The 20,565-nt window shown below is 32.0% G+C and overlaps 2 protein-coding genes across 3 annotated transcripts; both read right to left on the bottom strand.

The window, feature by feature from the left end:
* Positions 1-5,214: 5,214 nt before the first annotated feature.
* Positions 5,215-10,842, bottom strand: LOC114755893 (ras-related protein RHN1). Of its 2 annotated transcripts, XM_028944793.1 has the most exons (8): positions 10,566-10,842; positions 10,376-10,453; positions 9,611-9,778; positions 8,773-8,821; positions 8,342-8,415; positions 6,669-6,762; positions 6,098-6,212; positions 5,215-5,462 (listed from the first exon to the last, which is right to left on the bottom strand). In XM_028944793.1, the coding sequence occupies exons 1-7, from the start codon at positions 10,602-10,604 to the stop codon at positions 6,109-6,111; spliced, it is 606 nt and encodes a 201-aa protein (XP_028800626.1). In that variant the 5' UTR covers positions 10,605-10,842; the 3' UTR covers positions 5,215-5,462; positions 6,098-6,108. The 2 variants fall into 2 exon arrangements, with proteins under 2 accessions (XP_028800626.1, XP_028800625.1); XM_028944792.1 differs by lacking the exon at positions 5,215-5,462 and having other exon boundaries at positions 5,883-6,212.
* A 4,085-nt stretch (positions 10,843-14,927) lies between these two features.
* Positions 14,928-15,960, bottom strand: LOC114755889 (uncharacterized). Its single transcript, XM_028944787.1, has 2 exons — positions 15,534-15,960; positions 14,928-15,426 (listed from the first exon to the last, which is right to left on the bottom strand). Exons 1-2 carry the CDS (start codon positions 15,788-15,790, stop codon positions 15,135-15,137), a joined length of 549 nt encoding a protein of 182 aa, XP_028800620.1. The 5' UTR covers positions 15,791-15,960; the 3' UTR covers positions 14,928-15,134.
* Positions 15,961-20,565: the final 4,605 nt, after the last annotated feature.

The following is a 20,565-nucleotide window of genomic DNA, read 5'->3' on the forward strand; positions in this document are numbered from 1 at the left end:
AGTAACTAGAAAAAGATTGAAACAACATGTTGACATCCTTTTCCATGATACCATTGAGATAAGAGCGACTGAGTAGATCACAGAAAAAAAATTTTCTTATAAGGGACAACATTTGTGTGATTCAAGGATGCAGAGAAAGCTGGTGCAACTTCAGTAATTCAAGACAACAAAAGTCTGAGGTAGGAGATGCAAAAAAGAAGAGGATCAGAAGATTGGCGTTTTACCAGCTTGAAGGTTTGAGTTTCATCATAACCAATAAAAACAATAGCAAGCTTTTGAATTTTAACCTTTTTTAAGAAAATTGTCTACTTCTGTGTAGAGTTAAGAATGTTGCGAAACTAATCAACCTTAGAATACACGCATACAGACAATCAAATATGTATGTTTCGCCAAAAAAAATATGATTATGTGGTGCCTCCTCCCCGGCTGTTACTCCCTAGAAATTTTTATCATGGACGATATTTAATTAATTTCTTTCAGAATATTATCACAAGGATATTAACCTTAATTAAGTATTTGGAGGTTTTAACATTCAATTCCAGGATACTATGATTATGTATATGATTGCTTTAAAAAGAAAAATCACTGGCCATTTCACAAAAAAAAATCCTTGAATTTCTTACTTATCTCTTATTGGGAGGAGGTTCTTTTATTATATCAGTTTTTCCTTTTTCGACCAATGTCAATTTTTATTTAGCCTCTTTCAATATTTTAAAATTTTAAATACAGTACACATTTTCCTAATCAATTTTAAATTCTTAACCAGGGATTCAGACCCCAAAAAAAACCTGGAGATGAAATTGCATTTTTGCCCATGGGAGCAAAATCCTCACACAAAAATCCTTTTTATCCTCTTAATCTTACATGCAAAATGCATATTGATGATATCAATTTTCAATAATATTAGTTTTGATACCCTAAAAAATATGCGCTTCTATACATATACATATATTATTAGGAAGAAAAGAGGCAAGACAATAAATTGAAATATGGAAAATCGTTTTATTAAATCAGTATTATATTTTTTCCAGTTCTTTCACCGAGCCCTATCTTTTGTTGGTCTCTTTTAATATTTTGAACCTAAAACGTAACCATACTATTCTATTGTCGTTAAAAATGGCATTTAATGACCACTTCTTTTTTTTTCCCAACCAGCAGCATTTAATGACCACTTTATTCCTATCAAAGGCGCATTAGTTTAATTTGTGTGTTTTCATGGCCTATTAATGGTCATCTCGTAAGATATTTCAGTGGGGCAAAGAGCTATGGCCAGGACATCCCAACCCTACTTTTCTTTTCTTTCTGTCTTTCGATCACGACTTTTTGTGATAGGCACAGAGGCCCTAAATAGTATTTTCTTCAACGCCTACTATAGGAGCAGTTGGGATTTTCCCTTGACTTTGTCCTACGTATATTTATCATTTTTTTAAATTAATTTATCTAATTTATAAGTAGACATATGATCTAATGATGTACAGTACATGATATTTTAAAGAGATCAAGTTAAATTTTTATTATTAACTAATTTTTTTAATCTATCTAAATTAGTTAAATAACTTTTATATTAAGCATATGAGGGGTAGCACTTCTTGTGATACAAAATATAAGAACTAGATAAGTAATTTAATTTGTAGATATTAAAAAAAAATTAGTTGAGTAATCAGTTATTTGTAAAAAATATAGATACCCTCTGATCTTCTAATGAAAAATTCCCTTCATATGAGCAATCAATGAGGATAGTTTTAGAAAAAAAATTTTAAAAATAAATTAGATTAAAATCTTACATGTAGAATTGAAAAAACTTCTACGAATTCTTATATTCAGAACCGGAAGCAGTATCCTTGATATCATGGGAAACATGGAAAAATGCAGCCATTTCATCGTAGCTTTGCTTATGACCTTCAGCCAACGGAATTAGGAAAGCATTTTGAATTGGTTTCATGAAAACAGGATCATTAATTAAACTTATCAAAATCATTTTTACATATTTATCTAAGGCAAAATTATTAATAATAAACTTAACCAAACCCACAAGCACTTGGTTAAACTGGTAAGGGGTTTGTCTAGCTTAATCAATTAGGGGTCTTGTGTTCGAACCCCGAGCATGCAGCTGCATTAAAATTTGTTGGGAGAGCTTGCTGTCCAAAATGGTTCCACAAAACTCGATTTGGATTAGTCGGTTGTTCATATACATGATAATAGGATTCAGAAAAAGTACTGGATACCGCTTGGCCCAAAGGGTTATAAAAAGAAAAAGAAAAACTTAATCAAAGTTTTACTTCTCAATAGGTTCCTAGTCTCACCTCATAATTCATTGTCTAACTTTATGAATAAATAAAAGGAGAATTTCATTAAACCCCTAATAGCTAATTGACACTAGTCAATCTCTAAAAGATTTCAAAATTTCAATCCACCCCCTTGGACTGAAATGAAATTAAAATTTAAGGTAAAATACAATAATACCCCTCTTTTTTAAAAAAACAATTAATTATTGTCAAAGCTCTGGGGTCGGCTATCGGAGTGCTGGTGGTTGGACCTTTAACCTTCACTGGTCAGTCACTAAAGGATTTTTTTCCCTTTTAAGTAAGGTTGGCTTGGTAATTACATTTTGGTGTGCCAGTAGGCCATGAGTTTAAACTCTCTTGGCCATCTTATTTTTAAAAAAATCTCCAATGACTGGCTACTGGAGGTCAGATGTCCAGTCACCGGTGCTCAAGTGGCCGATGCTGAAGCTTCATAAACAATTAATCTTTTTTTAAAATAAAAAAGTAGGGGTGTTATTGTCTTTTTATCTTTAAATTTTAATTTCATTTTGGTTCAAAAGCATAGAGTGAAATTTTGAAATCTTATGAGAGCTATTGGATACTGTGAGGGTTTAATGAAATTTTCTCATTAATAAATTAGGAATTCTTCTTGGTCATCTTACTTACCAGACAGTTGCCACAGAACCAGTGGGCCTACTGCGCCAACTTAATATGAATCCAGACTTTTTAATTTCTTCGTCTTCACATGCTTTTGTTTTCTTTAGTCTTAGAAACAAAAGGAAGAAGAAAAAAAATCTCTTTTCCTTTATTTCATGCAATTTAAGTATATATACGCATACAAACATATCAACATCAATATGAGACTGGTTGGTGAAAAAACTATTTTAATGCTAAGCTGTGTTTGTGATGGATGGGATGAGAACTATTTCAATCATTTTGGGATTTCATCAACTTTGAAACATCATTTCAGAGGATCTGACAATCATTTCTTTGTTTTTCCTCTGAAATTTTTCCATATCAATAAAGTGAATATCATAATTGGTTGTTTCTGGCCAAATCTATTGTTTGATTTACTAACTTTTTTTTGTTATATATTTGTCCGGTCCTGTTGATAAATTATTAACTCTCGTTTAAAATTTAATAATTTTTCAGGTTTTTTTCTATTTAATATATATTATAATTTATATAAACAAAATCAATATAATAAATAAAGAATAAAATTTTACATTCATACAAAAAAGTTTTCTTAATGCCTTATAAATAAGACAGAAAATATCTTTTTTTCCTGCCATGTAAATAGAATTAGAGGAGTATTATTTTATTTATTTTTTTAATTGGATTTTTTTAAATTTCGAATGATGTAATGTCTTCTAATTTGTTGCCATTTTCCTGTTATAACTCTAAAATACTTAGCAAATAACATTGATAAAGGTTAAGTGCTCATCATCATATCTTTCCGGACATATAAAATTGATTAACTTTGATAAGAGCTGACCATACGGTCATCTGAAAGTAACATGCAGCACTTTCATATTATTTTTCTGGTGCATTTAGTATTCTCCATATTATTTAGTTATATTCAACACTATAATCCTATTTATAGTTTAAAATGTTAAATTCACTATAAATAAGACTAGCTTGCTAGACACACTGGAAAAATAATATTAACATGCTGGATCTGTCATACATAAGATTGTGATGTTGAATGCATGAGAGTACTAGATGTTATCTTATCCTAATTTTAAAAAGGGCTATGATTAAAAATATCCATTAATCACTTAAAATTGTGTAGTTTTGCTTATAATTATAATCAGAAAATTTGGACAATTTTTGCCGACAATTAAAATCAGAGGAAATATCACATCCTTCTTGAGAACCGCAACAGCAACATGATAAGATAGTTGTGGGGTTGAACTTGGACCTGCAAATAAAATGGTATCTCTGAAGAAGGAAATTACGGGGAGGGGATAACTAATTTATTATAAATTTTTATCCTTTGGCCACTCACGTATATCAGGACAAAAATTTAAAGTCAATCATTCAAACAAATTTTCAGTTTTGATTATGATTCACTTTCCCAAAAAGGAAAAGATAAGAAAAGGCTGATAATATCAAATCATTAAAACAAAAACAAAAAAAGCTGTTAAAAGCTGCATATTGTGGTGTCTAATTGAATCTGTATGGGGCATGATTGAAAATGGGAAGCCTGTCTTTTGAAGCTTTTGATGATGTAGCATCAATATGAACCATTCAAAAATATTTAAATAACATAATAATCAAGTTGCTCCTCAAACTGTTTACAGAGGCGATAACAAGATTGGTGGCATTGGCAGGCAAAGCCACCATTCATTCTCTTTATTCTGTTCAGTATGGGTTAGCTTATCTTTGTGGGATGGCAGAAAAATTGTTTCTGAAAAGCATTTTATTAAAATATAAAAGACATTTGCACGCTTAGGCACATCTCTAAAAAAACAAGCAATATTGTTCTCTTTTTCTTTTTCGTTATAACTAATGTACCTATTATGTCTTCTATACAGAGAGTTTAAACTTACAAACTCGTGCTTAAAAAGGATCCAAGGACCCCCGACAAAATAAATAACACTGTTCATAATTTATGAACAGTACATTTATTTGAATTTTTATATTAAATATAGGGTACTCGTTGGTTGTTGAGATAAGTTTAATGAAAATTGATCACATATCCAATAAAAACTAATTACATTTATTGGCTCAATTCCGCAAACCCCTTGAGAATGGCAATCAAGATTCTACCACTAATCTGCGTTTGCTTAGTCTTCAATTGGGAATGGCATTTCACCATACCCAGCCTCGGACATGTCTCCAAATGTCACGTTTAACCAAAAAAACATGAACATTTATCATCAACAAATTCTCTTATTACATGCCAGATTGACATCCATGTAATGTTTTTTTCATTTGCGTCTTGGAATTTTTTTAGGGCTATTTCGGACTTTTCATGGTTATTTTTATTCACTTAGATTTCGTATCCATGAACACATACTTAACACATTCACAGTAAACGTTATTCATTCCTTTCTATTCCATTCCTTAGATGGAATGGAACCAAACAAGCCCGAATTCATCTAAGCTTTATCGCCAATTATTATGCTCCAGAGCTACATGTGTCTTGGCAGAAGGGGAAAATTGGGAGAGAACAATATTTTTTTGAGGAGATGCCTGTGCGAAGATAAAAAGGAGAATTATAATGAGATTACAAAGATAAAAAAAACTATCAGTAAACCCAATGACAAGCAAATAACTGTAATTTTCTATCTTGAAATTTGTTATTACACACTACTCTGTCGTCATGAGGACCAATTATGCCTCTTACTTGGGACTTCATAAAAATTCTCCCAAGTTAAATGTTATAAAGGAGCACTAGTCATTCCAAAAGTTCTCAAAACGTACCGATGTAATGCTAAAAATAATTCTATGGCCAACTAAAATCAGTTTTGGTTCGTATAATCGTAAAATCAACAGAAATTATTGAATCATCAAAGATGACCAGTCAAGCATAATATGATTAAAGGTTAAAAACAATCAATTTGTCATTAAAATATTTTGCAGCCACTAAAAAAAAATAGTTATTCACACATCTTTATGCCGGAAAGCTGGAGTTTCATTTCATGCATTTCACCCCATGTCTTCATCAAACCAACCCACTGAAAGTAATCATTCCAAGGCGTGTGTAGATATATACTTGCCCATACTACATGTTGGAGCTACAAATAACAGTGTGCCACTGAAGTGCAAAGGACAAACCATAGAAAGAGAAAACACAGATGATGCTAGGTTAAAGGAAGAAGAATTACAACAGCAATGCTTATGAACAACAGGATGCAGCAGTTCTGGATCCTTCTGCGGGTCTGTCCACAAGAACCATCCCAGCTGGGTTAGGAGCAGGCTGAGCCCTCGGTAATCTCTTTGCTGTTTACATAACCAAATTTTAAGTCAAGCAACAAAGATGATCAGTCGTGCACAATCAGCAACTTCACATCAGAAATATTCACATGTTTAAGAAGATGAACCCTAAAAGAAGACATTTAACTATGGACACGAGATTCGTAGCTAAATGTTCAGCTGATGTGTTTAGGTTCTGATAATTACTTCCCAGTCAACAACCAATAACATAAAATGTTAATTTAAATTCCAATCACTAGGAAAAAATAATCGCAAAAATCTTGTCCTGCAGGATAAGTACGGGAGATGAAAGGCGTCTCTAAAAGACAGTTTCACCTCTTCGAATTGAGGTTCCGTCTACATTGCAATTATCCTAAAGTAATTCAATCAGAGAAAAAAGGGCCAGAAAATGATTAAAATATGATAGTTTATCATCCACATCAAGCAGCCCAAAGAGTATTCAACATAGAAAATGAGTCACACCTATTTCATAGAACATGTCGTTTACATTGGTTGCAGTTTTGGCAGATGTTTCCATGAAAAAGAGATTATTTTCTTCAGCATATGTTCGTGCCTCCTGCAATGTGAATGAAATAACACCTGTAAGTTGCAGTCGCTAGTTTCAAGAAATTACATTTAGCATATAACTTTTTAAAATATATTATACAAAAAACCCAAGCAATTTGTCATTGGGCAAAAGAAAGAAAAAAAGCAATTTATCAATCATGGGTGAACAAACTACACAGAGCACCGCATAATATTCCAAATTAAAGCACCTTCGACCGTAAAAATTTACGAATTAGACACAGCGACCCAACAAGTTCAAATAAGATTCAAAATGTATAAACTTTTAATGACAAACAGATCATCAAAACTTGCAAAAGGGGCATCCAAGGAGTTTCTTACAGAGGAGCTAAAAAGTGAGCTGAAATGCAGGAAAGGGATCCCTTTAATTATAAAAAGTCATTCAAAATTCTTCGCCAAGTTTTACTCACAAGGAAACCAATTTGAAAAATTAAATAGTTATAGACTATAAATTATCCTTGAGCAGAATCTGCAAGCGAATAAACTAAATTTAAAGTTCAAACTGCCAAAAGTTTGATTAAAGTAAAATCAGATTACAAGAATAGGGTTAGGGTTTATCTCGTTGTCTACCATATTGTAAGACCAAATATAACTCCAACAAGCTGGGTGTCAGCAGAATTGTCGTTTTATTTGTAATTAACCGAATAAATGAGCAAGGATTGTCTGTTGTGGCATGCAAACATGTAGGATACTGATCCTCCAATTTTTTGATTGACTTAATTTTGACGATCCTTTTTCCCCTTATGTTAAAAAGAAATGAAGTAATATAAAGACAGTTGCCTCAATCAGAAAACTAGTTACTTTTCTATCTGGAGATAGCTAGGAGAAGGAAGCGTGACTACATGACCCACTGGTTGAAAGACAAGCGATGACTTGAATACACTAATTTATTTTATGTTCTCTCCAAAATAAAAAGGGGAAAAAAAAAGGATGGTCAAGATTTAAAATAAAAAGGCCAAAAAAAGAATTATGGATGGTCAAGGACAGCACAACAGACAATCCAGATTCCCAGAAAATGGTTCCTCATACTTCAAGTAGAGGTCTTAGTTGACGTTCAGAGCTGACATCTAGAGAAGCTTAAAACCAATGAAGCACAACACTGTAAATCAAGAGTTATGTCTATCTGAAACATGTCAAGTCAAGCACGCATATCAGACGCAACGCAACAGTTTAAGTTACGTATAGACACATCAGATTTTGTCATGTCACCGCATCCATTTGAGTGTCATGTTTTGTGTCTATACAAGCATCCATGCTTTGTAGCTCAGAACAGTCAACAGCCTTCGCCCAAAAGAAGACCACAAAATTTAATTATTCGACAACTCAAATGCAAACAAGATCAAAGTGATATCATCAATTGTTATACTCGGGTGCACAGAACATAAAAATTAATAATTATAGCAACATGATGCAAAATACCTATTTGTCATCAGAACCATATTTCAAATTTAAATCTAAACTAATACTGCTTTACCAAAGTTGCAATGAAATTAGCAAGTCAGTTCAAGAATTTTAGTTATTAATAGTTTACATGCCATAATAAGAACATTAAAATATTTCATACTACTTACTTCAGGCGTCACTTTCCTCTTATCTTCCAAGTCAGCCTTGTTACCAGCAAGTGCCACAACCATGTTAGGATTCCCTGTAAAAAAACACCAAAATAAGTACATGATTTGGGAATCTGGCTATCTAACTCTAAAAGCATCCCCTGCTTTCCCTCTGGAGGAAGATTTATGTTTGCGTAAAAACCAATGGTTACTGATATTTGTTTAAATGGACATACATGCTCTTCTATTTTCAAATGAAGCGACAAAAGTAGTGCTTGGTTGGGGGATTTTTTGAGGGGACGTTTGGTTGGCATCTAATGGAGGGGAGGGAAGAGGAGCCCCTTGTTTGGTTCAAAAGTTGGATGGGAGGAGAGGGGAGCAACTCAATATTACGGTACTATATTATATCCCGCACATAACTAAAGGAAACTTCAATGGCTATCAGCAAATACCTTGCTTTTGAAGTTCGACGACCCACTTCTTAGCTCGTGCAAATGAATCCTGCAATTGAGAGGTAGAACTAGCCTTAGTAAACACAGCATAAAAATGTCAAAATTCACTGTCTTGGACCTACCCAAGCACACAAGCATAGCCCTGCCAGCAGATTGAATCTCCTCAACTTTTGTGCAAATATCATATCGATTCATGTCACTTTGTTTTCAACAATTTGCAAAGAAAAAATGGTATTCAAGGTTCCATCTAACAAATTCAAAATCTACAAATACATACTTTGCTAATTTTTGTCTGCAAAGCTTTGTCCATCAAATCTTACTTCAAGGATTGGGCTTTCCGACCTTTCTATATTCACCAATTAGTGGGTCTGACGTTTACTACTCTTCATTCTTAGATTAAGTATATAGGTCATAGTATGTCCCAGGCATGCATTGCACAATTTAGCAACTTTGCCGTGAAGGTGGCATTCTTCAAGACTCAAAAGACAAAAACACAAGGTAAATGATTGGAGACAGAATTCAAGTTCATTCCAAAAATTCATCTCATGGATACAAGAATAGAAGTAAAGGAAAAATTGAGGTACTCAATCATCCACAACACTAAAAAAAAAAAAAAAAAAAAAAAGGCTTTACTGCTTATTAAGCAGTGCAACTAACCTGCAACAACCTTTTCAAATCCCTACACTTATCCCATCATTTACAGTTTCCAATATGAAATAATACAAACAAGAAAGGGATTTTAACATTGAAGCACATACAAGAAGACAATTAATCGATGAATAACAATATTACCCTTTCAATACATATTACTAAACATCCAAAGGGAAAGATATCATACTTCATTGGTAATGTCATAAACGATGATAGCAGCAGCAGCACCTCTATAGTACATGGGAGCCAAGCTATGGTACCTCTCCTGTCCAGCAGTATCCCAAATCTCAAATTTCACGGTTGCATCATTTACTGCCAACGTTTGTGAAAAAAATGCAGCTCCTATTGTAGATTCCTGTCAGTGCAATAGATCACATGCATTCAGCAAAAGAATCTTCAGGTATGATTTAATTTGCATGAGGCTTTGGCACAATATATAAGGCCTGAGCCGGAAAAGCCAAAACTGGTGATATGCAAACTACGCCAATGAGAAGACAAATTTGCCCACCCGCTGCCCCCTTCCATTTCACTGCGGTAGCAAAGTATCAATTTAGGGACCAGGACCGCTCCAGTCAACGCTCACTATCTTCCTTTCCCTTTCAAAAGGAAAGCAGCTGGCAAACTAGGTTGTGAATTTTATAACCAGTTGAAACTTCAATTATCGAGCCTATTATAGCTTTTACATTCATTTCATTCAAAAACTAGCAGAATCCTGATTCCATTCGGTAAATCTAATTAGAAAAACTAGTTTTCCAAAATGTTTTCTAGGTCAACCCGGCATAAATCAGCTAAGTACAAGATGTGACAATATTTCGCCGTGGTAAACTAATTCACGAAACTGTCGTGTGACAAATCCTGGGAAATTTTTCAGCAAACGAACAAGGAAATCCTTCAAAGTTAAATGCAAGCAGTAACCAAATTAGCTAATAAATCAAAAAGCAGGTAAAGTAACCTGGAATTCAAGAAATTGACCCTTGACAAAACGCAAAACGATGCTAGATTTTCCGGCACCCATGTCCCCTAGGAGAACCTGGTTTTAGACAACTCCACAAATTTAGTATCATAACCCAAAAATCCCCATCGAAGCAGGAATTCAACCAAAAAAAATAGAGAAAAAAGGAACCGAAACAAAACTCGCTCACCAATTTGGCGTTGATGTTGTTGTGGCCGATCGTCGCCATGGAACGGAATCAGATGGATCGGAGGAATTAGAAGAAAACGAAGAGGCCAAACAACAAAGAGAAGAGAAAATTCCAGAAGAGGACTGGGCTAGATGATGAATCCTGTACAAATAGCGAGGAAGTCTGTACAGGTTGTAAATTTGTGATGGAAGATGTAGACAACGAACGAAGAAACCAAAGTCAGCCAAAAGACCTTCTCTCTCACGGTGACGGTGTTTGGCTGTTTGCTTGCTGCTTGCGCGTATACGGTCTCTCTGTGTATATATACACGCACCCGCGCACACGCTATGAAGATAGAGATGCACAGATGTGAAATATGCATATAATAATAGGTAATTAAAATCAAATTATTTTCAAGGCTTAAAATGGAATATAATGGTAGACGAATTGAGATTATAAAACAAAATTAATCTGCAGGTTGATATAGTATTATGTAATTTTTATCATTCCATGTATTTTTTTTATGTTTTTATAATTTTATCTAATTTTTAATTAGATTTTTATAATTTTTTATCCTGTAGTGTCATTTGATTTTTAATCATGTGTTTAGTTTTTTAATCGGTTACTTAAAATTATTAGAATTCGATTAAAAATTAAATGACTCTATAAGATTCTAATAAACAACTATAGAGACCTAATTAAAAATCAGCTATAGATTATTCTTTCCTAATATACTCTTCTGGTCCTAAATATAAGACCCATTTTGTAGTATAAATTGTACTAAAAGTCTTATATTTAGGACTGGAGGAGTACAAAACTTTACTATTATTATAAGAATTTTATAACTTGAATTTTTTAAGGGTATAAAAGAATTTATTGTTATTGTTAGTAGATTTTAAAGTTGTTGATATTAAAATATTTTCATTTACTTATGTGGAAGATTTCAAAGTTGTTAGAGCATTAGGAATAGGAATAACTTCATGCAGTGGTTATTGGCTTGACCAATTTTTTGGTTTACTTGTGGGGGTTTTTTTTTCAAAAAGCCAAAAAAGAAAAAAAGGGTTTGTTGGTGGCTTGACTTTGAAAGGCAGATGCGAGTTTGCTGTCAAAATTGGGTTGGGGCGAAGTCATGCCACCCAAAATTGATCCCTCATCATCATTGATGATTCCTCTTTATCAACCAAATAAGGGGCCCAGCTGCATTACATTAGCATAAGAAAAAACTATATAGAAGTTAGATATAGCGAAGAAATTAGCCCGTTACAATATAATAAACTAATATTTAATTTTTTATTAAAAAATATTTATATTTAGTATCTGATAATACCTCAAAAATGGTTAATTCTAATAGAAAGATGCATGTACTTAACACAAAAAATTATAAAAGAAATAATATTATTTGTAAATCATGAATATTATAGTTTATTAAATTTGTTATATTTTATATTAATTATATATTATTCGCACTATGAAAAAAATATATAAACAATTTGATTTTTATTATTATTTTTGTATATATTGATTATTGATATTGATATTAATTATTTAAATCATATTTTTTTGTAATATCTTTTAATGAAATATATAATTGTATGAATTTAAGAAACTTATACTACATTGAGAGGAACTTTTATAGTAATCAATTTTGATTAAAATTTTTTAAAGTCTTTCAAAAACTCTTCGATCAAATGCACGGTTGCAGCATCATTTGGATGGATGATATTATGATAAAGGGGAGGTGGAGGTGGAAATCATCTTCAAATTCTCTTGATGCAATTAAAAACAAATAAAAATTTATTATTTACAATTTCAATATTTTTTTAAAAAATCTTTAGTTTGTGGAAAAGGAAAATAACATAAAAATACTTATTGAATTTTTTTAAAAAAACAAATAAGTCATGGTAACTACATTTGTAATGGTTGTGATAAATCAAAATCTCTCAAAATCACTTATTTATCATTTTAAATTTCAACAAATATTTTTTTATTTTTCCCTTTGGAAAATAGATGAGGCCATACAAGTTAGAGAGCAACAATGGTCCCTAGCTTTGGGAGTTTCAATCAATTTATTTGATTTTGTCTTATAAATGAATCAAATAGAGTGCTGGTTTTCTATTTTATTTTGAAGGTTATCAGTATTATTATTTTTCACCAAAAAAATCATAATTTTTTATTACATTAATATTTTATTTTATTCTATGTCACCTAGTGCATCAAATAACAAGCCAATAACTCATGAATTCTAATATTTGTAACAAACCAACTGGATTGACTATTGTCAGCAAACCCCACCAAGACGCACCGGCCATGGTCCATGAGATCGAGAAGCTTCCAATCACCCCGCAACTTAATACACAAACATGACAATCTGTCAGCCACTTTTATTTTGACCAGCAATTTGTCAGCCACTTTAATCTTCCCTTCCAAAAAGCTATGACTCTTCATTATATTGCACCACCATGAAGTTCCAACATCACCGCAAAGAATTGGAAATATGGGCCAACCCTGTGCGAATAAGTTAAGCCATCATATGATCAAATCAATGACAGCTAGGGCAAGTAGCTTATTTGTAGCAAACCGGAAAAAAAAAAAAAAAAAAAGAACTTCTACAACCCAACCCTTCAAGGACGGGCCAAAAAGCCCAATAGATTAGCTTGTTAACTACTACTACTTCCAGCTCTTAATATAAGATCTTATTTAATTTTTATTTTGATTCTAATTATAAAACCCTAACCTATTTTGTCTTCTATATTTGTGCATCTTTTCTAAGATAGTCCTTTTAATAATAGTAGTTCTAGCTAATAAACTTGATTAATAAGGATATTTTAGAAAAGACAACATCTATTTATTACAAATAACTAACTTAACTTATTTCATTAATCTCCTTAAATTAGTCAACTACCTCTTCCAATTAGGACCAGAGGTAATAGTTCATTATATTGTTTTAGCGTTAGCAACAGACATTGAGTCTAATGAAATGAGCTAATTTCTTATAATATGATAAACCAAAGTCCAAATCTTCATTAAGAGAAGTGCTAATATTTAGTATCTAACAGTATCTCGAAAAAAGTTATGCCCAGCAAAAAAAATTTATTATTTCAATGTTTTACCAATAGAGGTTGAGTCTAGTAGAAGTGACTAGCATCTTATGATATAGCGAACTAAGGTTCAAATTCTTATTAGGATCGGTGCCCATATTGACAGTGCCATGATCAGGATTTTGTCCAATTGTAAAATGCATTACCTCCGGTATTTAATATAAAACTCATTTGATTTTTTTTGTCCTAAATATAAAACCCCAATCAATTTTATCTCTCATATTTACCTATTTTTTCTAAGATAGTTCTTGTAATAATGATAGTTCTAGTCAATACTTAATTAGCAAGAATATTTTAGGAAAGACAACACTTATTTATTACAAATAACTAATTTAACTAGCTTTTTTAATTTACTGAAATTAATTAACTAGTTCTTATATTAAAAACAGGAGGTAGTATATGCGAGGCAAAAAAAAAAATTGTTTCAGTGTTCTGTATATTTCGAATTTTCACGTTCTTTCTAGTATAAAATTGATTGAAGGTACGTATTCTTTTTGAAGGTAGTCTCCAATCTCCCGGGGGGGGGGGATCAATAACATATAAAAGGTTTTTGCCTTCAAAGCTAGAAAGCGTTGGCGATAATTAAGCCTTGCATTCGAGAGAACGCTTCTATGGAACAGTGTGTTAGGAAAAAAAGTTGTTGAGGAGTCAAAAACCTTTTTTTCCAGAGACAAATTTGTAAAACCCCTAATTGGAATAGTGAGAATATAGACGAGTCAATAAAACTCCTAGTCTCTCAATAACTCTATTCAGGATACTGTTAGACATTAAATATTGACACTTATCTTAATAAAAATTCAAATCTTAATTCATTATTTTGTGAACGACTAGCTTTCTCTGTTGGATTTAATTCTCGGTATTTCTACCACTTAGGTTTTGAACCAATTAATTCTGTTTTAGTTAACCAGTTTGAGAATAATCTTTTATGACATATATTGATAATATTGCAATATAAATGGATGAGAGGTATTATAAGGAATTCAGAAATTTTTTTAATAAATAATTCACTTAATTCATTTTTTAATTCATATAAATTAACTAACTGATTTTTACATTTACCGCAAGAGTAATATTCTGGTAAAACAAATTCCTTAAATGACAACGGATGATGATGCTAGAAAATTTGCATGCTCCCAAATGACTTTTATAGCCTCGTAATATGAAACTGAAAGCCTCATGTGAATCGGATCTTGCTTGTAATTTGTCAGCATCTGTCTTTTTAATTAAAAAAAGAAAAGAAAAATTTGCATGTCCAAGATAACGCTCAGATTCTATCCAGCAGTAATGGATACGAAACATAAGATGCTTACATATATATACACAAATTTCAGCCGCTAATTGCTGCTCAAGATACACCATCCAAGTAGAAGAGAGAAACCCAGTCCTAATTTTTCTAATTAAGAAATGGAGGTTTTGAAATCCGATAATGACATAAATTTTCTCTGCAAAATCCAAGCAAGAAAATTCGAAGCTGCCTTAAAAGAACAGTGATTCAAGCAAACAAAGGAGTTTGATTAGAAATGATGGGTGTATTGGTAGATCTAGGAGGAGGAGGAATTGGAGGCCTACTTGTTGAACTGCTCCATTCCCTCTTACCAATATGTCTTGATAATGCATTGGTTCTCCACAATCCTCCTTCTCCATAGCTTCTTCTGCAACACTTCTTCTTCTTCTTCTTATTCTTCTCTGCATTTTCTTCCTTCCCCAGATCCTCCAACCCCCTCACACTCGCCAATGAAGTGAATGAACGCGACTTCCCCTGGTAATGCCTTGACAGCCCCATCCTGCAACAGAAAGCTACAATCTTTATAACCCAAATCACAAACCCAGAAACTCAATACTGAGAATTTACGAGTATAGAGAATAAGAACCCAGAATCAAGCTCGCTTACTTAATGGGAAGTTGCTGGAACAGAGAGGACATGTCGCTGAGGGAGTCATGTGCTACCACCAGATGATTTGATGACGAGGGAAGGAACTTACTGGATGTTTCTTCTTCCAGGGAATCGGCGGACTCCATTGATGACCCACTTGAAATCCCAGAAGATGAAGATGAAGAAGAGAAAGAATGAACAAGATCATCATCATCATCATCATGAACTGGTCCTTTTCTATGAGCTTCCACCATGCTATTCTTCAGCAGCCCCATTTCTGAGTTCTTCTTCGAATACCCTTTATGGATTTCTATGGTTTGATTCAGTGTCTTTGTGTGTGTATATATATAGTCTGAAGGATTCCCATTGTTTTGCTTTGAACTTATCACACAAAAAGGATAACCGAATGGTCTGGGCCTTTTCTGTGTTATGAAGCAGAGCTTTCAATGGAATAGACAGATAGATAAATGTGCGTTTGAGGATTTGCAGGACACGGATGGTTTATAAGGAAAGCTTTTCAGCGCGATGGATATGGGATAAGATCGATGATTCGATGTTTTCTTCTTTCTTCATCTTTTATTTTATTTCGTTTAAATATTCCTCGCGGGCAAAGAAGTGATAAAAGATTCGTCTTTATCGGTATTTGATATTGGAGAAAATGATGTACGAGCATTAACTACAACATTATTGATCCAAAAAAAATACGGTAAACGTTTTTTTATATTAAAAGTCGTTAATTTTAATTTTTTTTCTGAAATTTATATATATATTTTTTCCGTAACTCACGTCCCTCTTATATTATGAATGGCGGTGGGCATCGCACACGCACATTATGTATGGCTTAAAATTTACGGCTCCCCACACACACACACACACACAAAGTGTTAGGAGAGGCCTTGTGTTACTTATTTGAGGTACAAATCCCCGTAATAAGAATTTATTTTTATACTCCTCTGATTTTTAATATAAAACCCATTTAACTAATTTGATTATATTAGAGAAGTTAAGTAAATTAGTTAATTATAAGAAATGTGACATGTTTTTTTTAAAATACCATGATTACTTTCTTAATACCTCTTTTCCTCTTCTACTTAATTATAATTGAGAGAATATTTATAGGAGTAATTTAGAAAAAATTGATAAATATGAAAAATGGGTCTTATATTTAGGATCAAAACTAACTCAACAATTGGGTCCTATATTAAAGACCAGAGGAGTATTAAGTTATAAAGTGTCGGTATAATTTGAGTTAATTTTTGATTAATTTTTTCAATTTTCATAAGTAAAATATAAAATTTGATTAATTTGAGTAGAGCTAAACAATTGTTTTGAGGATAAAGCTTCCTTTTTTTTTAAAAAATTTTCATCCCTATATTCAATCATTTAAAACAACGTTAAAATTTAGTATAAATATTTTTTTATTTTGCGTATTCATGTTACTTTAGAGTAATTTTTTTTTGGCAAAAAAAAAAAGATTAATTTTTCTCGGCTCCTATACCTAAATTAAAGCCGAACTTTAGCTGGATGATCTTTGACTCCTTCCTGTCTGGGTGAATACTGAATATGGCATTTCATTCTATTGATTTATTCAATTATATTTCTTTGATTCACAATTATAAGAGCTATTTATGATAATTAAAAAATAATTAAACTAATTATTTATAAAATATGGGCATTGATTTTCTTAAAGGCAAATACTTAGAACTTAGGCTTGATGGAAAGCTTCTTAATAACTGCAACCAGTTGGAATAATTTAAATTTTTTTTTATAAATTTAAGAAACAGAATGGATTCAGATTTTATAATTATGACTAAAATATACTATAAGTAAGAAGAAGTAATAAATTTTGGGAAAGAAAAGGAATAATAATAAGCCAACCCCTGAGTAGTGTGTGCTTTACACTCCATCATTTATGAGCAGAACATAATCATTAAAAATTATTTTTTGGCTTCTCCAAAATTAGAATTAGGCTATACTAGTCTAATTTTCATTAAAACTGTATAAAACAGTTTATAAGTAACATTTCAGTCGTAATTTACAGAATAAGAGATAAATATGTAAGAGAAATTTTGTCTTAACTTAAATAAAATATGATTATAAATGATTTTTAAAGCTATGCTAAACATTGAGCATGTGGAATGTATGTTAAAAAAAAAAAAAAAGCAGTTCAAACTTGAAAGAGCTTTGGGCATATTGTTTTTTTTTTTCCTAGTAGACATTGAAATCCATTGAATCAAAGTGAGGCCAACAACATTAACAGCCCTAACCTCAATCTCTTTTATCGACTTTTCGGCCTCTCAAGTTAGCGAGAGGGAGATTGACCCAAAAGTACAAAATTTCCCATTCATCCATGAGACAATTTAGCTAATTGGTTAGTTAGAGAATCCTCTTCCAGCACATGAACTGCCAATCTTTATCAGCTAATGCTCTAGCTTCATATACAATCTTTAAAAGGTCAAGGGTGCAACACCCTCAAGTTAATTGTCTGATACTACTTTCAATCTTTAATATAAAAATTGATGTGACATTCAATTTGGTTTTATATACAAGATTTTAAGTCGCTTTATTTTTTATATTTATTTTTTTTTCAAAATAGTTTACCAGCTCTTATGTTAAAGAGCGAAAATAGTAGCTTTTATATAGTTCAAAATGCTCTTCTGACCCTTAATATAAGACCTATTTAACTAATTTGATCAGATTAAAAAAGTTAGGTAAGTTAGTTAATTATAAGAAATATGACATGTTTTTTCTAAAATACCATAATTATCTTTCTTAATATTCTCCCTCTCTCACTTACTTGATTATAGTTGATAGAGTATCTAAAGGGGTAATTTAGAAAAAATTAATAAATATAAGAAATAGATTTTATATTTAAGATCAAAATTAACTTAAAAATTAGGTCATACATTAAAGACGATTTTTATAAGCTTTGCAATGGATGGAGGAAATGTTGCAAGTTTGCAAATATGACTGCATATCCATCAGTTTTGATGACCATCACGAGTGGCGCTTTAGGGTCCGTTTGGATGAGCGATTGGAAAAGCAGCTTATAGGAAAAGTAGCTTATGGAGAAGTGAAGTTGGTAAAAGCTAAATTGGATAAGCTAAATTGTGTTTGGATTGGAGTTCAGAAAAGCTAATTTGCAGAAGTGAGATTGGTGAAAAGGTGTTTGGATTATAGTTGAGTAAAAGTGAGTTTGGTTATAAAACGACTAAGGATCCGTTTGGATCAGCGATTAAAAAAATAGCTTATTAAAAAAGTAGCTTATGGAGAAGTGAAGTTGGATAAAAACTAAATTAGATAAGTTGAATTGTGTTTGGATTGAAATTTAAAAAAATTAGTTTGTAAAAGTGAGATTGGTAAAAGGTTGTTTGGATTATAATCGAGTAAAAGTAAGTTTGTTTGTAAAATTATCAAAATGGATATGAGTTTTGATCAATAATGAAATATTATTAAGAAAATAATTTTACATAATACAATAAATTTAAATTAATTTAATATAAAGAAGTGAAATTTAATGAGTGAATTAAATTTTGAAATTTCAGAGAAATCATAAAAAATATTTTAAATATAACCAATATATGATAAAAATAAATTAAGATAATATAATGAATTTAAATTAATTTAATATGAAGAAGTGAAATTTAATAAGTAAATTAAATTTTAAAACATTTAAAAAATTATAAAAAATTATTGTAATCATAACAAACATAAGAAAATCCAAAACTAAAATAAAACATAAAAAAAAAAATTTTGTTCGATCATATCCTCCTGCTTCGGTTCCAGTTCCCCTCTCTTCTCTCTCTAATTTTCTTTTGCGTCCGAAGTAACCATGGAAGTTCATCTGAGTACGAAGAAGACTCCAATCAACGATTGCTTTGGGAGTTCTTGTAATTCGCAGAATCAACGATTTTCAGATTGCTTCTCCATCTCTTGCAGGGGTTCAATCCGTTTCTATAGTCAACAACTTTTGCAAATGGAGTGTTGTGATTCTTGCTCTCATCGCTGTCTTTGGGAGTATCATCAACAAAATCAAGATTCTCATCCTCAGATTTCCAATGGTGGCACAATGAAGATTTCTGACGACATCTTAGGGTCTTAGCATCAGAGATATTTTTTGGTTATCAGAGAGAAAAATAAAAAGAGAATAACGGTGTATAAGCTTCTTCAAATAAGCTCCCTTCCTGAGCTTATTTTCAATCGTACGTTTCCATAGCTTTAACCCTCAAGCTCGATGCCTTACAAGCTGTGCCAAACAGGATGAAATTTTTCAATCGAGCTTTTCCTCAAAATAAGCTGCTTATTGCCCAAAATAAGCTCTGCCAAACAGGCACTTAATAGCTACTTCTTCCATCGTCTAGCGCCAATCCATCCACTTCAACCTCGGCAAAACCTCATAGAACCGCAAGCGCAACTATCCTGAGAATTTCAGTGAACTCGTACAAATCATATCTTCTCAACAAGTCATGATCTGAACAGGCTTGAATAAGCTAAATTGAGTATTTAATCAATCTATTGATTCTTCTGTCTCAAAGAACTTGTTACATCAAGACACCAAAACTTCCTAATAGAGGTATGCATCGAGAATATAACAAGATTTTTTTTTTTGGTTCGGCTTCATGTTTAATGTTCCATTTAACCCCTTTCATTTCTTGGAGGGAAAGGAAGTTATTAAGCCAACATTCTTGTGAGATCACAGACTTCCAACAATCAATTGCATTCAAATAATCTCCTGACTAGTGCATTGAATCCCCTTGTGCCAACATTATGGGGAGACCACAAACTTCCAACGATCCATTTCATTCAAATAATTAACAATTTCCAAACAATTGTGCAGCGAATCTTCCCCTTGAGAATAACCAAATAATTAACAAGCTCCACCTGAGCTCTGCCATCTGAGAATAACCAAATAAAGGATTTAATTTTCTCAATTTCCTGCCATCTTCAAAGGATCTTCCTCTCCTATTTAATTATTGTTGGAAAGATATCATTAGTGTTAATTTAAAAAAATTTAATAAACATGTGAAATAGGCCTTATATAAAGGATCAA

Source organism: Neltuma alba, unplaced genomic scaffold, assembly GCF_004799145.2.
Source record: "Neltuma alba isolate B1F8T4 unplaced genomic scaffold, ASM479914v2 tig00010346_pilon, whole genome shotgun sequence".
NCBI classification, from domain to species: Eukaryota; Viridiplantae; Streptophyta; class Magnoliopsida; order Fabales; family Fabaceae; genus Neltuma; species Neltuma alba.